This window comes from Microtus oregoni, unplaced genomic scaffold, assembly GCF_018167655.1.
Source record: "Microtus oregoni isolate MIOR12 unplaced genomic scaffold, Mior012 000022F_ref0000154, whole genome shotgun sequence".
Lineage (NCBI taxonomy): Eukaryota > Metazoa > Chordata > Mammalia > Rodentia > Cricetidae > Microtus > Microtus oregoni.
In genome coordinates, this window is record NW_024543081.1 from 25,812,681 (window position 1) to 25,827,023 (window position 14,343).

At 41.9% G+C, this 14,343-nt stretch overlaps 1 protein-coding gene across 1 annotated transcript in view; it reads left to right on the forward strand.

Moving 5' to 3' along the window:
* Kcnq3 (potassium voltage-gated channel subfamily Q member 3) overlaps positions 1-14,343 on the forward strand; it is a 266,543-nt gene that overhangs the window by 228,520 nt on the left and 23,680 nt on the right. Inside the window, exons 5-9 of the mRNA XM_041671782.1 lie at positions 569-724; positions 1,709-1,819; positions 3,874-3,969; positions 5,308-5,402; positions 9,153-9,179. Of these exons, the coding sequence (XP_041527716.1) occupies positions 569-724; positions 1,709-1,819; positions 3,874-3,969; positions 5,308-5,402; positions 9,153-9,179 (485 nt within the window). The remainder of the gene's footprint in view (positions 1-568; positions 725-1,708; positions 1,820-3,873; positions 3,970-5,307; positions 5,403-9,152; positions 9,180-14,343) is intronic.

A 14,343-nucleotide genomic window follows, 5' to 3' on the forward strand; every position in this document is an offset into this window, starting at 1 on the left:
AAAATATAAGTGGTTTTTTTTTTCTTCTGAATTCCACCATTGGTATCCAGGATAACTCCAGGCCCCTTTGGTCTAGTTTTTTTTTTTTAATTTTGAAAATTAGGATATTATACATAGAAAATAGAGTGTAGTTCTCCCTTGGATCATACAGTGAAACCTTGGCAGGAATATGTCCCTGTCTGTGGCTTTGTCGCTGTCCTTGGCTGCTAATTTATACATGGAGGTGAGCTTTTGCCCTGCTCATTGCAATTCTGTAACACATAAAGACTGCCGAACAACTCTGAGCTTGTCTATGGCAATAACCAGTTTTTCCTGGTTACTTACCTTGCCATGAAGCCTTCTGAGTTGTGACATCAGGTCACCTACCATGGAGTCTTCCTCTTCTCCCAGGGCCTGCAACAGTCTAGTCGCTGATGGAAATGTTTGTAATCTTGGTCCTGTTTTCCACTTCTGAGAGTTGAGACTCAGAAAGGAACGCTGGTAAACACGCAGTCCTGTTCCAGACTGCCTAGCTCAGGCTACCCCCTGAGGGCTTCCTACTGATTCCCTCTGCTGCTCACTGTTCCAGGAACTCATCACTGCCTGGTACATCGGCTTCCTGACACTCATCCTTTCTTCATTTCTTGTCTACCTGGTGGAGAAGGATGTGCCAGAGGTGGACGCACAAGGAGAGGAAATGAAAGAGGAGTTTGAGACCTATGCAGATGCCCTGTGGTGGGGCCTGGTGAGTCACTTTCATTGAAAGGCAGCCCCGGTGAGGTTACTTGGAAACTTGACTGCTAGATGCATGACGAGGTGAAAGGCAGAGCAGGGGCAAACTCAGTCAGCTTCCTTTGGCATCTGAAGGTGGACCGCTTTCACTTCCAAATCTACAGAGAGGAGACAGGAAACTCCTACTGATGATGAAGGTACCTAGAGCAGTTTTCTGTAGAGCTCGAAGAAACTAGAGCTCAGAAGAGTTTATTTGCATGGTTTCCTGGGACCTGGCCTCGTTAGTCATGGGCAGTCATCAGCCAAGCCATGGGACACAAACAGGTACAGTATTAGGTACATGCATTACATAGAGACCTGAAGACACATAGAGAAGAGAACTGGGTCTTGATACAAACATAATCACACACTGAAATCTACTACTCAGGACAGACACATGGACAGAGAGCCATGTACACATGATGACATACACTCACAAACACAACTCATAACATGGCCGTGCTTAAATCCATACATTCACAAATACAGGCATTCCTCGGTGTAACAGGAAATTGATTTCAATTTCTTCCACTTCTCTGAGAATGTCAAAATATATAGATGCTCGTCCCTTCCAGAAAACATTGTTAACATTTCCATACCAACCACACACATCCTCCTATGTGTTTAAATCATCTGTAAATTAACTTTAGGGCCTAATGACATGTAAATACTGTGTAAATGGTTGATGGGCTGTAGTTCTTATTTGCATTATTTTTATTATGCTATCATTTGTTTTTTTATGCAGATATTTTGAAGCATAGTTGGTTAAATCAAAAGATATAAAACCCAAGGTGATAGAGAAGCAACTGTATACACACAGACACACACAAACACACACACACACACACACACACAAGATAGAGACAGGGAGAAGAGATAGAGCACAGAGGTTGATGCAGAGTTCTATGCACTGTCACTGATGTCCCCAACCTGGGATTTGAACTCTTCTCCTTTTCAGATCACACTGGCCACCATCGGCTACGGAGACAAGACACCTAAAACCTGGGAAGGACGTCTGATTGCTGCCACCTTTTCCTTAATCGGCGTCTCCTTTTTTGCCCTTCCAGCAGTAAGTTCTCTTAGTGTGCGACAGGAAGTTCCCCTTACTGCCTCGACCCAGCTCAAATCCCTGGGCCTCAGATTTCACCCTTTTGTATCCTTGGCTCCACGTCCTATCATTTCATCAGCTGTTACCTCAGGCATGGCTTGTCTCACCCCTCCCCCATGGTGGCTTGTGTTGCTGCCTTACAACTGGAGTGGTGCCTTCAAATGCCCCCCTTGTTTTCTAAGGTCAGGAACCAGTAGTGCTATTTCTAGTCTGAGTCAGTATCCCTGCTAGTCTGACTCCATGTGCGTTTGCAGATTTACATCTCTGTGTGTTCTCAAAGACTGATATCTTTGGGACCAAGGGTTCTGTCTTTGTCTGTTTACAGCCAAAACCTTACACAAAGCACATCTGAATATACTTTCTTTGGCCTGACACTTGCTGCCTTAAATTTTTGAATATTTTCATTTCTCTCAAGAGAGTAGTTCTTGACTTTTGAGAGATGCCCCTGAAATGGTGTAATGAGGGTGAAAATAGAAGGCTCTCATTGGAATCAGCGTGTGCCCAAATATTGCCAAATGTTTCCTGGGCATCATCTTGTTTAGTCTTCATTCCAATAGTATGAGTTAAAAACTGAGGCTCAATGAAAGGTTAGTAGACATTCCTGGGGAGCTGGAGAGATGGCTCAGGGGCTAAGAGCACTGCCTGCTCTTCCAAAGATCCTGAGTTCAATTCCCAGCAACCATATGGTGGCTCCCAGCCATCCGTAATAAGATCTGGTGCCCTCTTGAGGAAGAGACCTGCTCTTTATCAACTTAGACCATGAAATCCAATATGAACAAATTCAACAGAACCGCCATATACGGGCTGCCCATGCATGCCTCAGCATTTCCAGGGCATAAATTTCATTTCAAACTTCAAACGTTCCTGGGATGGGGAGTCAGAAACCCAGTCCAGGCCAGTTCTAAAGCCTGCCTAGTTGTTATGCAGCTTGAAGACAGCATTCTCAAACCACAACCCCTCTGCTGCTTCTCCACCCCCACTCCTTTCCTGAAGAATTTCTTTCTCCTATATTAGCCAACTTACACGTGTTTTCCTCTGCTAGTCATCTTTTTCTATGATCTTCTTGAACTTGTTTTCTCATCTCTGAAACTGTCCCAGGATGGGCTGGGTACTGTGTCATCGCTATTTCTCTTTCATATTAAATGCATGTGTCTATCTACTTAGTCCACATGGGTATCTGACCTAGAAATCAAAACAGATACAATTCTTGGAAACTCTGCCTATAGTACATGCCCCCCAGGGACAATTCAAACAGCTAAAATATTTTAAAATTCAATTATCATATCATATTCTGTGTCGCATCCCTTCCTGGAGCAATTCCTATTTATCATCTAGGTATTTCCTGAGATAATTGTGACGTATGTACTCTTAACCAAAGGGCCTATGAAAGACAGAGAACAGATGAACCCAGGCTCACAGTTGGACTCTGTCTATCAGATTGGAAGCCAGGCATTTTTGGCTTTAGGCTGGTTTCACTTAACCAGACTCCCTACTCCAGGAAAAGAAAAGAGGCTTTCTCCCTTTACTCCTCCATCTAGTATTGCACTAAATGGAGATGCAAAACCCCTTGTGTTGTTACGAAATCCCTGATGAAAAGCAATGTAAGGGAAGTTGTTTTGGGTCTTTTGTTTGTTTGTTTTGCTTACAGTTTCAGGGGATACAGTTTAGTGTGGCAAGGAAGATGTGGTGGCAGGAAAGGGAAGGAACTTGTCACATCACATGAGCAGTTAGAAAGCAGACTGAACAAGCCATATGGCCAGGCTACAAAACACCTGGACCCCACGTCTATTGACTTAATTCCTCCAGTAAGGCTCTTCTAGGTTCCACAACCTTCCTAAAGGGTCACCAGCTAAGGACCAAGTTTACAAATACATGAGTTTGTGGGTGAACATTTTAGTTCAAATGACAGCACAGGCTTCAGAGTGTCATTGAACCCTACATTCTCTGCACCCCCAGAAATGAGGCTGGGATACTGAACCTGGTGCAGCTGACACTGGTTTGATGTCTCCTTGCAGGGCATCCTTGGCTCAGGGCTGGCACTCAAGGTACAGGAGCAGCACCGTCAGAAGCACTTTGAGAAGAGAAGGAAGCCAGCTGCCGAACTCATCCAGGTCTGTGTGCCTGGTAGTGAACTAAGATGGTTCCAGGGATGTGAGTGTGTGTATGTGAGAGGGGGCAGGGGAGAGACAGAGACAGAGAGACAGAGAGCAAGACAGAGACAGAGAAAGAAAAAGAAATTCCAAAAGCATATACCTAGATAGGAAAGAACCAATTTGCATTTGCTCCTTTGTGATTGGCTACAGTCATCATCACTACACAGTCTTTGCGTGTTGGCAGTGAAAGCCTTACCATTTCCACCCAAATTCTAGGACACTCAAGTACTCTAAGCACTCAAGGGTGAAACCACTTAGTTTTTTTTCCCCCCGATAATCTTGGAGTGAAGAATTTGGCTTAGACCTGTGACTTTCCTTAGCCTTCTTCTTCCCATCCTAGAATTGATCCAGTGACCCACAGAAAATAGATAGCTAACAATCCAGTACTCCGTGAGCTACAAGGAGTACTGTGATTCATTCCTGTCTGTCAGAGCCAATGAGGTCATGGGGGGGGGGGGGACCAAAAGCATATAGGCTATTGAATATGTCACAGGTTGTCCCAACCCCTCAACAATCATTGTACAGGAGATGTTGGATACTTGGTTCCATCCACCACCATTACTCCTTCAACCATAGATTGGAGGAAGAATAATAGAGGAATAAAACAGGAATAATTACTCCCTATTAGACATCAAGGGAAGTCTGTATCTTGATTGCATGGGCTGTTTGAAGTAGGGGACCTAGTAAATAGGAAATTAGTGTAACCCCCATGCCTTCCTGAGTGCTGAGAGCATTGCCATTCACCCAGAGCTTGTATCCATTGCATTAGGTACTTCTGTGGGTCTATGGAACTGACGCAGCAGGTAGCATTCAGCATAGTCTGCTCTCTAAGCCAATCTCAGGATTCAAAGTCTGCTTATTCCTTTATGCCCTTAAACCCCACGCTATCAGGGCATCCAGGAGGTTAGTCTATGAGAGCCACCTCCCAAGCTCTCTGAAACTCAGAAATAGTACAAAGACTTTATTTTCTTATATAATTGACTGATCAGTCTCAAGGAGCTCTCTGGGAAGAATAGTCAGCATTCCTTTCAGGGATTTTTTTCTACCCTCTTCTCTCTATCCCAATTCGTCTCTCCGTGTCCCAGCTCACCACAGCACCAACTGTAGTTCTAAGATGGTCAAGTTTTTGTTTTTACAAAGAAACTATCAGAACCTCTGCTTCTCTGAATCCTTACTAGATGGACATTCAAACTCTTAGGAGTCAAGAGGTTAAAAGTTGTTTAGATGACATAGGTTATTGTGTGAATGTTTCGTGTGGTACCCATGTCATTCTGTTTCCTTTTCTCTCCTCCTCAGGCTGCCTGGAGATATTATGCTACCAACCCCAATAGGATTGATCTAGTGGCAACCTGGAGATTTTATGAATCAGTTGTCTCTTTCCCATTTTTCAGGCAAGTAGTCATTTGTCTGAGTACTCAGAGTATGTCTGACCTCCTCTACCACAGTCTGTTCTTGGTGTCATGGTCTCATGGTTTGCTAGAGAGTATCTTCCAAGGCAATGCAGAATGGTCCCTAATATGAACCACATATTAATATCATTGGAAATCTTGAAACAAACAAACAAACAAAAACAACAAAACCTTGATATTCAGACATGCTTGACCTAATTAAGTCTGAATCCTCAGAAGTAAAGGCAGACATCTCTAGTTTTCAAAACCTTCTAGATGCCCCAGTGAACAGCTGGAGGTAAACAGCATGGCACTAGGAAATAGCTGTATGAACAGAGTCAGGGGACAGAAGAAATTGAAGCCAGCACAATCAGCTATCCAACGGTGTGATGATTCCTTCACTGGCCATAGCATACACTCACAGACCACTTCCCCAGAGGGAATAAGGGCAAAGGTGACCTAAGATCCTTTGGAAACCTATTAATGGCATTTCATGGTCTCACAGTTAGAAAACTGAACTAAAGGCCCATGGAGGTGAATAGCCTCTTCCCACAGCTAGCGTAAGGAGAAGAGGAAGGAGCTTAACATGCAGTGACATCCACTGCATTCCAAATATCCAAGTCTGTGTCTCATTTCATCCTATCAGGTCCTCTGAGATGAGTCAGTGTTCACAAATGTAGGGATGCATTAGAGTTGGAGGCATTGTTTTGAACACAGAGAGCCAACATACACCTTCAGCAATGATAAAAAAATTGTGGCAAACCCATCTTGACCAGGAACCGTGGTTTCATTCTATCATAAGGGTTCATTGTGAACAGAGTAGCAGGATGAATGGTGGATGGTATCAGGTTCTACTTACCAGTCAGTGACCTAGGACTCGGAGTTAGTGGACATTTTGATAGTCTTTCCTGTTGCCTGGATTCTAAAGCAGGCTCTTCCTTTTCAGTGTTTTGATGTCATGGACTGAATCTAGAGTTCTGGATATAGACAGATGCTAGACTTTTAGAACCCCTGACTTAGGAGAGAAGGTAGAGGCACAGTTAGCTTATCCGTGGATAGGGTCCACTCTGAGATATGCTTACTGAAGGATGCTTCATAACCAAGTACCTGCCATTTCAGTGAACAGCCCAACAGTAGGTAAGTGCCTCTCCCAACATCTATGTAACTCTTCTCACACACTCAGTATAAGATCTATGACTGGTTTATGAATACATGGCCTCTACTGATCCATTCACTCTCACCACCATATTGTACTAAGGATTTAAGAAAGTTTAGCCAACAAGATGGCTCAGTGACTAAAGGCTTTTATTACTAAGCCTGATGACCTGAGTGTAATACCCAGGTAGAAGGAAAGAACTGACTTCCACATACATGTGCATGTTTACACACACATACACACACACACACACACACACACACACACACACTAATTTATCAATCTATTTTAAAAGATTTAAGGGAATAGAAAGGATCTGGATTTATGTGCTCCATTGCTTTATTTAAAACCTTTATAATCAGTAAATATTAATAGCATAAAAATGTGAAACCTGACCATGACCTTCGAGAACTCCAAGTCCAGCCCCACAAACCCTTTCCTTCCTCACATTCATTGGGTGTTCACTTCTCAGGAAGGTCTGATGGCATGAGCCAAGGCAAAAGGCGCTAAGAAGGGAGGAGAAAGAGAGGGTATAAAAAAGATAAAGGGGACCGATGACTTGTGGGAGAGGTAAGAGGCAATAGATGAATAATTAAAGGATAAGTTTGAGTTACTCACTGTATCTTCTAACTTAATTAAACTTACTCGGATGTTGCTAATTGTGTTTCTAAAACTCTACTGCTGCTATTATTGATTAGGAGCAGGGACATCATAAATCAGAGCCTTCCTAAAATGGGCCAGTATCCCCCTTTAAAATAACAGAATGACCTTGGACTCAAATCCAAGAACATGTGTACCCAGACCAAATGTAGAGCCACGATGAATTTCATTAGCTGTGCATCCCAAGGCCTTGGCAATGGGCCTATTCTTTTTGGTTGATTTATTATAAATACAACATTGTCCTGGCTGTCAGACACTTGAAGGCTACATTGTGCTGCAGACAGCTGCTGTGATATGGGAATGGCTTTTAAACTAAGAGGGAACATTTCTTTCTCGTTTTGTTTTTCAAGGACAAAGTACAAAGTCACTAGAGAAACTCACTTAGCAACCACTCTGAAATGAGGCAGTCCTTGGGAAAAGAATGTCCCTGAATACCAACCCACACCATATGCTAATGACAGAGAAAAAAGCAGGTACACTAATGTGTCCTCACCTACTTCCCAAAAGATTTTTCCCTTTCATTTACTCCTTCTTTAATAATAATTTCATTGAGATATATTTCACTACCTAAAAGAGGATAGGACAGTATAATTATTCTGACTATATTCTCAAAGTCGGGCATCATTCAACACACTAACTCCGGAGCAATTTTGTTATGTCAGAAAGAAATCATGTCTTTGTTTGTGGTTTCTCATGGTCCTCTCTTTCTCCATCCCTGTGGCCATTTTTGTAAGTGAAGAGACAAAACACCCTGCTAATTCTTAATATGATTCAGCAAGTACATGCTGGAAGAAAGATTGGAGTCAAGTTCTTCCACCCAAAGCTCTTACTCTTCCATAGTGTGTCTGGGAAGAAATGGCTATTTTAGGGAGAAGTACGTGATGCTCTGATACATCCTCACCTGCATCCCACAGGTTGGGTCAAGGCTTATTTGTCTAAACAATGCCTGTTTCTGAAGGGGTTGGTTCTGAAACTAAGTAAGGTGCATGACAGTATCTGTCTTGATATCTGATTCATGGCAGGTTATGATTCAGTCAATGGTGATTAAGTCTGTCCTGGTGATGTCTATGAATCCAAGTCGAGCAAAAGGGAAAGAAAGACACTGATCTCTGAAATTATAGTCTTAGGAAACCACTCACTGTGAGTAACACCATAGTGAGAACACCCTGTCTGAATTGAGGCCCAACCCAGTGGACTTGTTAGATGAGCAAGACTGCTCCAAGTAGAGAAAATGGGTAGGGGATTCTAGGCAAAACTGAGCAAAGACTCAGAGTGGGGAATATGTCACCAGCATGCTCACTGGCCCTGTCACTATAGGACTTTCTCTGGAGATGCTCTGCCTGGGTTGGGATTCGAACTCTACTGCTTCATGTCTGAGAACACAGGCAATTTATTAAACTTCTTTGTCCCTCAACCTTCTAAACAGAAAAATGATATAATGGTATTTACCTCTTAGAGTTATTATAAGGATTAATTGACAGATCCATAAATAACACTTAAAATAGTATCTGGTAAGAGAAGAGTCATGAAACCATTTTCTGTCCAGTCACCACGCACAGTGGTAATGCTATTGACCACGATGGCAGCGAGGGGTGGGAGAGCAGCAACTACTTTTGGCAGTCTTGATTTCCTGATCTGTCTCTACCACAAAAGAAGTCTTATGAGCCAAGCAATGAATCCTGGGGTTGAGTAGGCACTCACCTGTTTTCTCAATGAATTAGCAACAGGACCAAATGGTGGTGACAGGAGCATGGGGCACATGGCAAAACCCGCCTCATACTTTGGTTCCCTTCCACACCCACCATCTTGTTCCAGAATATTTCTTGATTCCATTTGTCCTGTTCTACCTTCGGAGTGATACTGAGGCAGACTGTGGGGGCAAGAGGCAACCATTTTATGTCATTTACATTTTTTTTCTTTTTCTCCCCCTTCCATAGGAAAGAACAGCTGGAAGCAGCAGCCAGGTACATTTCTGATTACGAAGCCCTTCCTTTCACCATTGTTTGGGGGAAAGGGTTCAGTTCCACATGGGGGAAAACTGCTAGATAACGATGTTGGTCATAGCTAGTGTTTGATGCTCACTCTGTTGCTGAACACAGATTCCTCCGCTGTTTTCATGTAATATTAAGTTAAGAACAACTTAATATGAATAATATCAACAGCTGCATAGTGAATGTCTGTCTCCTCGAGCTAGGCTCTGAGCAGGTTATCACACTTGATCTTTACAATTATCACGTGAGATAAGCCCTATTATTCTCCTTTGGAGATAAGTAGACTGGGACTCAGAAAGGTTCGCCTATCCCTTCAGATTCATACAAGTTGGCAGCAAAACCAAAATTTTAAGTCAGATCTAAATCTGAAAATCTTTGCCACTGGTGCTGGAGAGATGACTCAGTGGTCAAGCGTACTGATTACTCTTTCAAAGACCAGGATTCAGTTCCCAACACCCAAATGTCAGCTAGCAACTCTCTGTGACTCCAACATCTGACACCCTCCCATAGACATACATGAAGGCAAAACTTTCATGCACATATTCTTAAAAGTTTGCCATTGTACTTTTCTCCATTTGCTTCTTGGGCTCACATCACAGATGACACTTCAGAAAAAAAACACAGATTGGAATTCATGATCCCCGTAACCATGAGGGCTTCTAGTAAGTCATGTGCACTACAGTGGCCACAGAGGTAAGAAGAGGTTCAGGGTTATGTAGGACTACTTTCATCAACTTCTTACCCCTCTGTAGAAAATGCCCAACATCTGGACCTGTTCTAGGTTATAAAGCAAGGTGATTTACTTTGACAAAATAGTGTGAAATGTTAAGAGATGCCAACACACTACTCAGAGCAGTACTTGGTTTAAGGATATGGGGTGTTTTCCATAGCTTTCCACGTAGCATTTTTGAACTGCAGTTAACTGTAGGTGACTGGTTAGAAGTACTATACATTATTCCAAATATGCATTGGATTTTCTGGTTTCAATTTAATTGGGAACCAAATAGGTGCATGTGAGTCTTTAGGTTTGGACTTAGGTGTTTGATGGCTCATCCTCCTCAGAGAAGATTATAGTTGGTGATAGAAGCCTTTCAATCCTCTATATCCACTGTTTGAACAGTCTTCAGGTAGGGCTGGTAGACTGGTGAGGGAGATGAGGGGAGCAAGTATGAACACACAGCCTGGAGTAGTAGACAAGGATCTTGAGGAAGGGTGAATTCAGTTCCTTCATCCAAGAAGGAAGGGTACAAGGTGACAATGAAATGCTCAAACATAAGCCAATGCTTTAAATGAAAGTTTACTCCTGCTTACTGGTCAGCTTATCTACTGGCTTTCCTTCCATTCTTACTTTATGGTTACCTCCATATAGTCAGGGTGATATCTGAAGTTCATTCTATTGCCTCCTCCTCGAACCAACAGCCCACAGGTTGGTTTGACAACTTGAGGAAAACAGCTATGTTTCCTGTTTCTTTCCAGATCCAGATATAGTCTTGAGGGTAAGAAGGGGAATCATTTAGTCAGCTTATTGGTGAGGACTCACATTCTTGCCTGCTTACAAAATGATTATTTAGGGCTTTCTTGATTGTTTTGATTCACGTGGACTTGCATGTAGAACATAAGCCCAGCTGAGTTCATATAGTTGACTGAATGGTTGCCTCTGATAATATTATGCTTCTTTCTTGGTGTGTACAATTCTGTGATTAACCCAAATGTAAAGAGACAACTCACGTGATAGGCTCACAGATAGCTGAACACTTGGTATGCCATGCTGTACATTTCTTAAAAAATTGGAAGCAGTTGGCTCCTCCCATCTCTTCCCATCTGGTCTGAATACATCCATTGTGATGCCCTTGGTTGGGATTCAGAACTTTCATAATAAAGCATATAAGTATGCATATATAGATTATATTACACACACACACACACACACATCAGTATTGAAGCTAAATCTATGCCTGAAATATAAATGTACCCCATAAATATTTGATGAGTGGATAAATAGTAATCTATTTTATCTCCATGTCACTTTCAAGGAGTTGATCTGATGTGCTCACATATCTTGCAATGTCATCAACACAGAAATAGCCAGAGTAGGGCTTTCATCCTCCTTCCACCCTGTTAGGAAGGAGTCTCCCTAAAGCATAGGTCGTTAATGCCCTCCCTCGATGTTCATGGATACAAAGTGAGCTCAGTTAAGCCAGCAGACACATGATCTGGTATTAGAGATACTCCTCTCGTATGACATCATGCGACTCTCTTGTCAGTTTCTCTTGGGATTCTGCCTTATGTCCCTTGCCAAAAGTGACCTTCTTTGACTCTTGACTGTCACTCTGTCAGTGTCTTTCCCTTTGATTCTGTTTCAGTGTCCTTCACAGTACAGATGATTGCCAAATATGCTTGTTTCTTAACTACTTTTTCTCATAGACTGGATACTTCTGAGTCACCTAAACATAACCTGAAAATCTGGTTAACTTTATGTACACACACAGTAAAAGATAGAGTATTTCCCCCTCCCATTAAAGGTAAATGCATAGCAAGTAGAAAAAAAAAACAGTCATTCTCTATGATAGTCATAAAGTCCATCCATTAATTTCAAAGTCTTAGTAATAATATTGGACCAAGGAACATAAATATTAAGCCTTACTAAATGTAGATGAATAAGAGGGTAGATATAAGATGGATAAATTAATGAACCAATAGGTAAATCGAAAGATAGAGGTCAGTGAATGAAAGTATGGATAGTGGGTGAATGAATGAATGGACAAAGTCTATATTATACAAGTATCATAAAGTCAATTTACACTACTTTAACCTAGAAAAGAAATGCAATAGCTGACATATCCATTGAGGGAGGCTCAGAGGCCTCTGGGAACTAGGATAAGAACTGTCTGTATTTCTCTTTCATCTTTTATCTCTGATCATTCCAGGATGAGTTCACTCTCGTAGCTGACTTTCCATGTATTGATTAATCTGTATATGCTAGTAAACACAAAATAGGATATGTTTTCGTTTTTCCTCTTTAGACTTAATACTCATGAGCCATAAAAACACAGGGAACCCTACATATTGACCCAATTTGTCATATATTCATGCCTTGGACAATTTCTTTCCATAGAGAATAGAGACTACTGCTGGCCAATCCCTGTTGTATGTTTTTAAACGTTAGAGTGAAATAAACTACTACGGATCACAAACTCCTTTACATCCACTTGGGTGACGTGAGAGAAGAGAGAAAATAAATTCCTGGATGTAATAAGGTAGTTCTCCCTCCCATTAATGGTAGTCATAAAGTCCATCCATTAATTTCAAAGTCTTAGTAATAAAATTGCACCAAGGAACATCAATATTAAGCCTTACTAAACTTCATTTATTCTACAGTGTGTTGGGAGAGACTAGTATTTGATGTTCTGGCCACCACTTTAACCATCATTTGTAAAGTGTTCAGCATATAGGCATCAAGCATCCTGCTGTTAATTAGGGTGTCTTTGTGATAGAAACTAGGAGTTCTAAACGCTCAGAAAAGATAACTATGTTGACAACCGCTTGCTTGAACCCCATTGTTCAATTTGTATTTTCAAACAATTTACTCTGAATAACATCCTTCAGAATGTGTATTTGTCTTTGAAGAACAAAAACATCATCCAAGACACCTTCCTTTTCTCTTGCCTGGTGATTATGTCTTTCTCATTTAGCAGAAGATTATTCTTTGTATCAAGGATTTAAAGTAATGGCTGTAACTTTGAAAGAATGAATATTGTCTGCCAGGTAGGGTTCTGTGTACATCAAACCTCACAGCCACCCTATGATCTAAATAAAATACTGTTTTTAATCCTTATTTTATACATAATAACTGAGATTCAAAGAGATAAGAACTTTGTACAGTGTCTGTAAATAGACACAAAGAAGGGCTTGGACCCAGCTGGTTTACGTCCACAGGTCCTGGTCCCAAGCACAGTGCTAACTAATCCTTGCAGTTGCTTTCTTGGTCACTGCAGGTGTCCCTTTGCTTGTTTGTTTTCCTTTACCCTGTCTTGCTTGGCTCACAGAGCTGAAGCCCTTGCCAGAAGAGGAGGCTATAGAGGCCCGAAAAGGCACAGAGCCAGAACCCGCTGTGCAAAAGAAGAACATTCAGCCCGGTGCTGCCATTCTTTCTTTATGTCTCCCCCTGACATCACCACATGAAATTCAACTCACAGTTATAGATGCTGTTGGCAAGAAAGTCCATCCAGACCCTAGAATCAGTGATTGGGAAAGGGGAGTTGAATTTTGATAGCAGTTAACCAATCCCCTAATTTCGCTGATGAGAGAATTGGTACCCAGTGCAAAACAAGAGGTTAGAGTATGACCCCATACAATTAGTATTTTGTCCTGTTGTCCAGACCAACAACACTGTCTCAAGCAGCCCATTATTAGAGGTGCTGAAGTGAGATTTGGGCCAAAGTGGTGTATCCTGAGTGATCCCTGGCATGTTGTAAAGGCTCTGCCTCCATTTTCCCTGAGAAACAATTGGGGCACCATGGCTATTTATAACACACCTTTTACACTGGGTAATGATTAGGTTGGGACATAGATGTTGGAGAGGAATCAATAAATTGGTTTTATTGAAGTGCTGACTCTGGGCCTGACATTTCATAATACTCCCTACCTAGTCTGGCTTTGAGAGCAACAATGGGACAAAGTAGACACTGTCCCAGCCGTCACAGTAGGGATGTGGGTGTCATGGCCTTCTGACATCATGATTCAAGGAAAGCTGGAGGAAGATCACATAAGGACAGTGATCATCAAAATGTAAGCGACTCCATCAAACAATGCTGAACAGTATCCGTTCATACCAATGATCCTTCTCCAATGGGAGGAAACTAATTGAATTCTTCTGGGTTCTTCAAAGAGTATTGAAACCCCATTTTTATGTCTTTGAAAATGTGAAAAAGGAAGTTCCTCTCTATACATGCCTCTTGTATTGTCTCTCCCCATGATCTCGTCATTCCTTAAGACAGAAGAACTTGGCACAGCTCTCCTGGTTCCATAAGTCTGAAGGCTATACTTATTCAGCCATCCAGCTGTCACTGATAGATATATTAGTGTCGTCAGCAAGCCATAACAAATTACCATGAACTGGATGAGTGAATGATTTAAA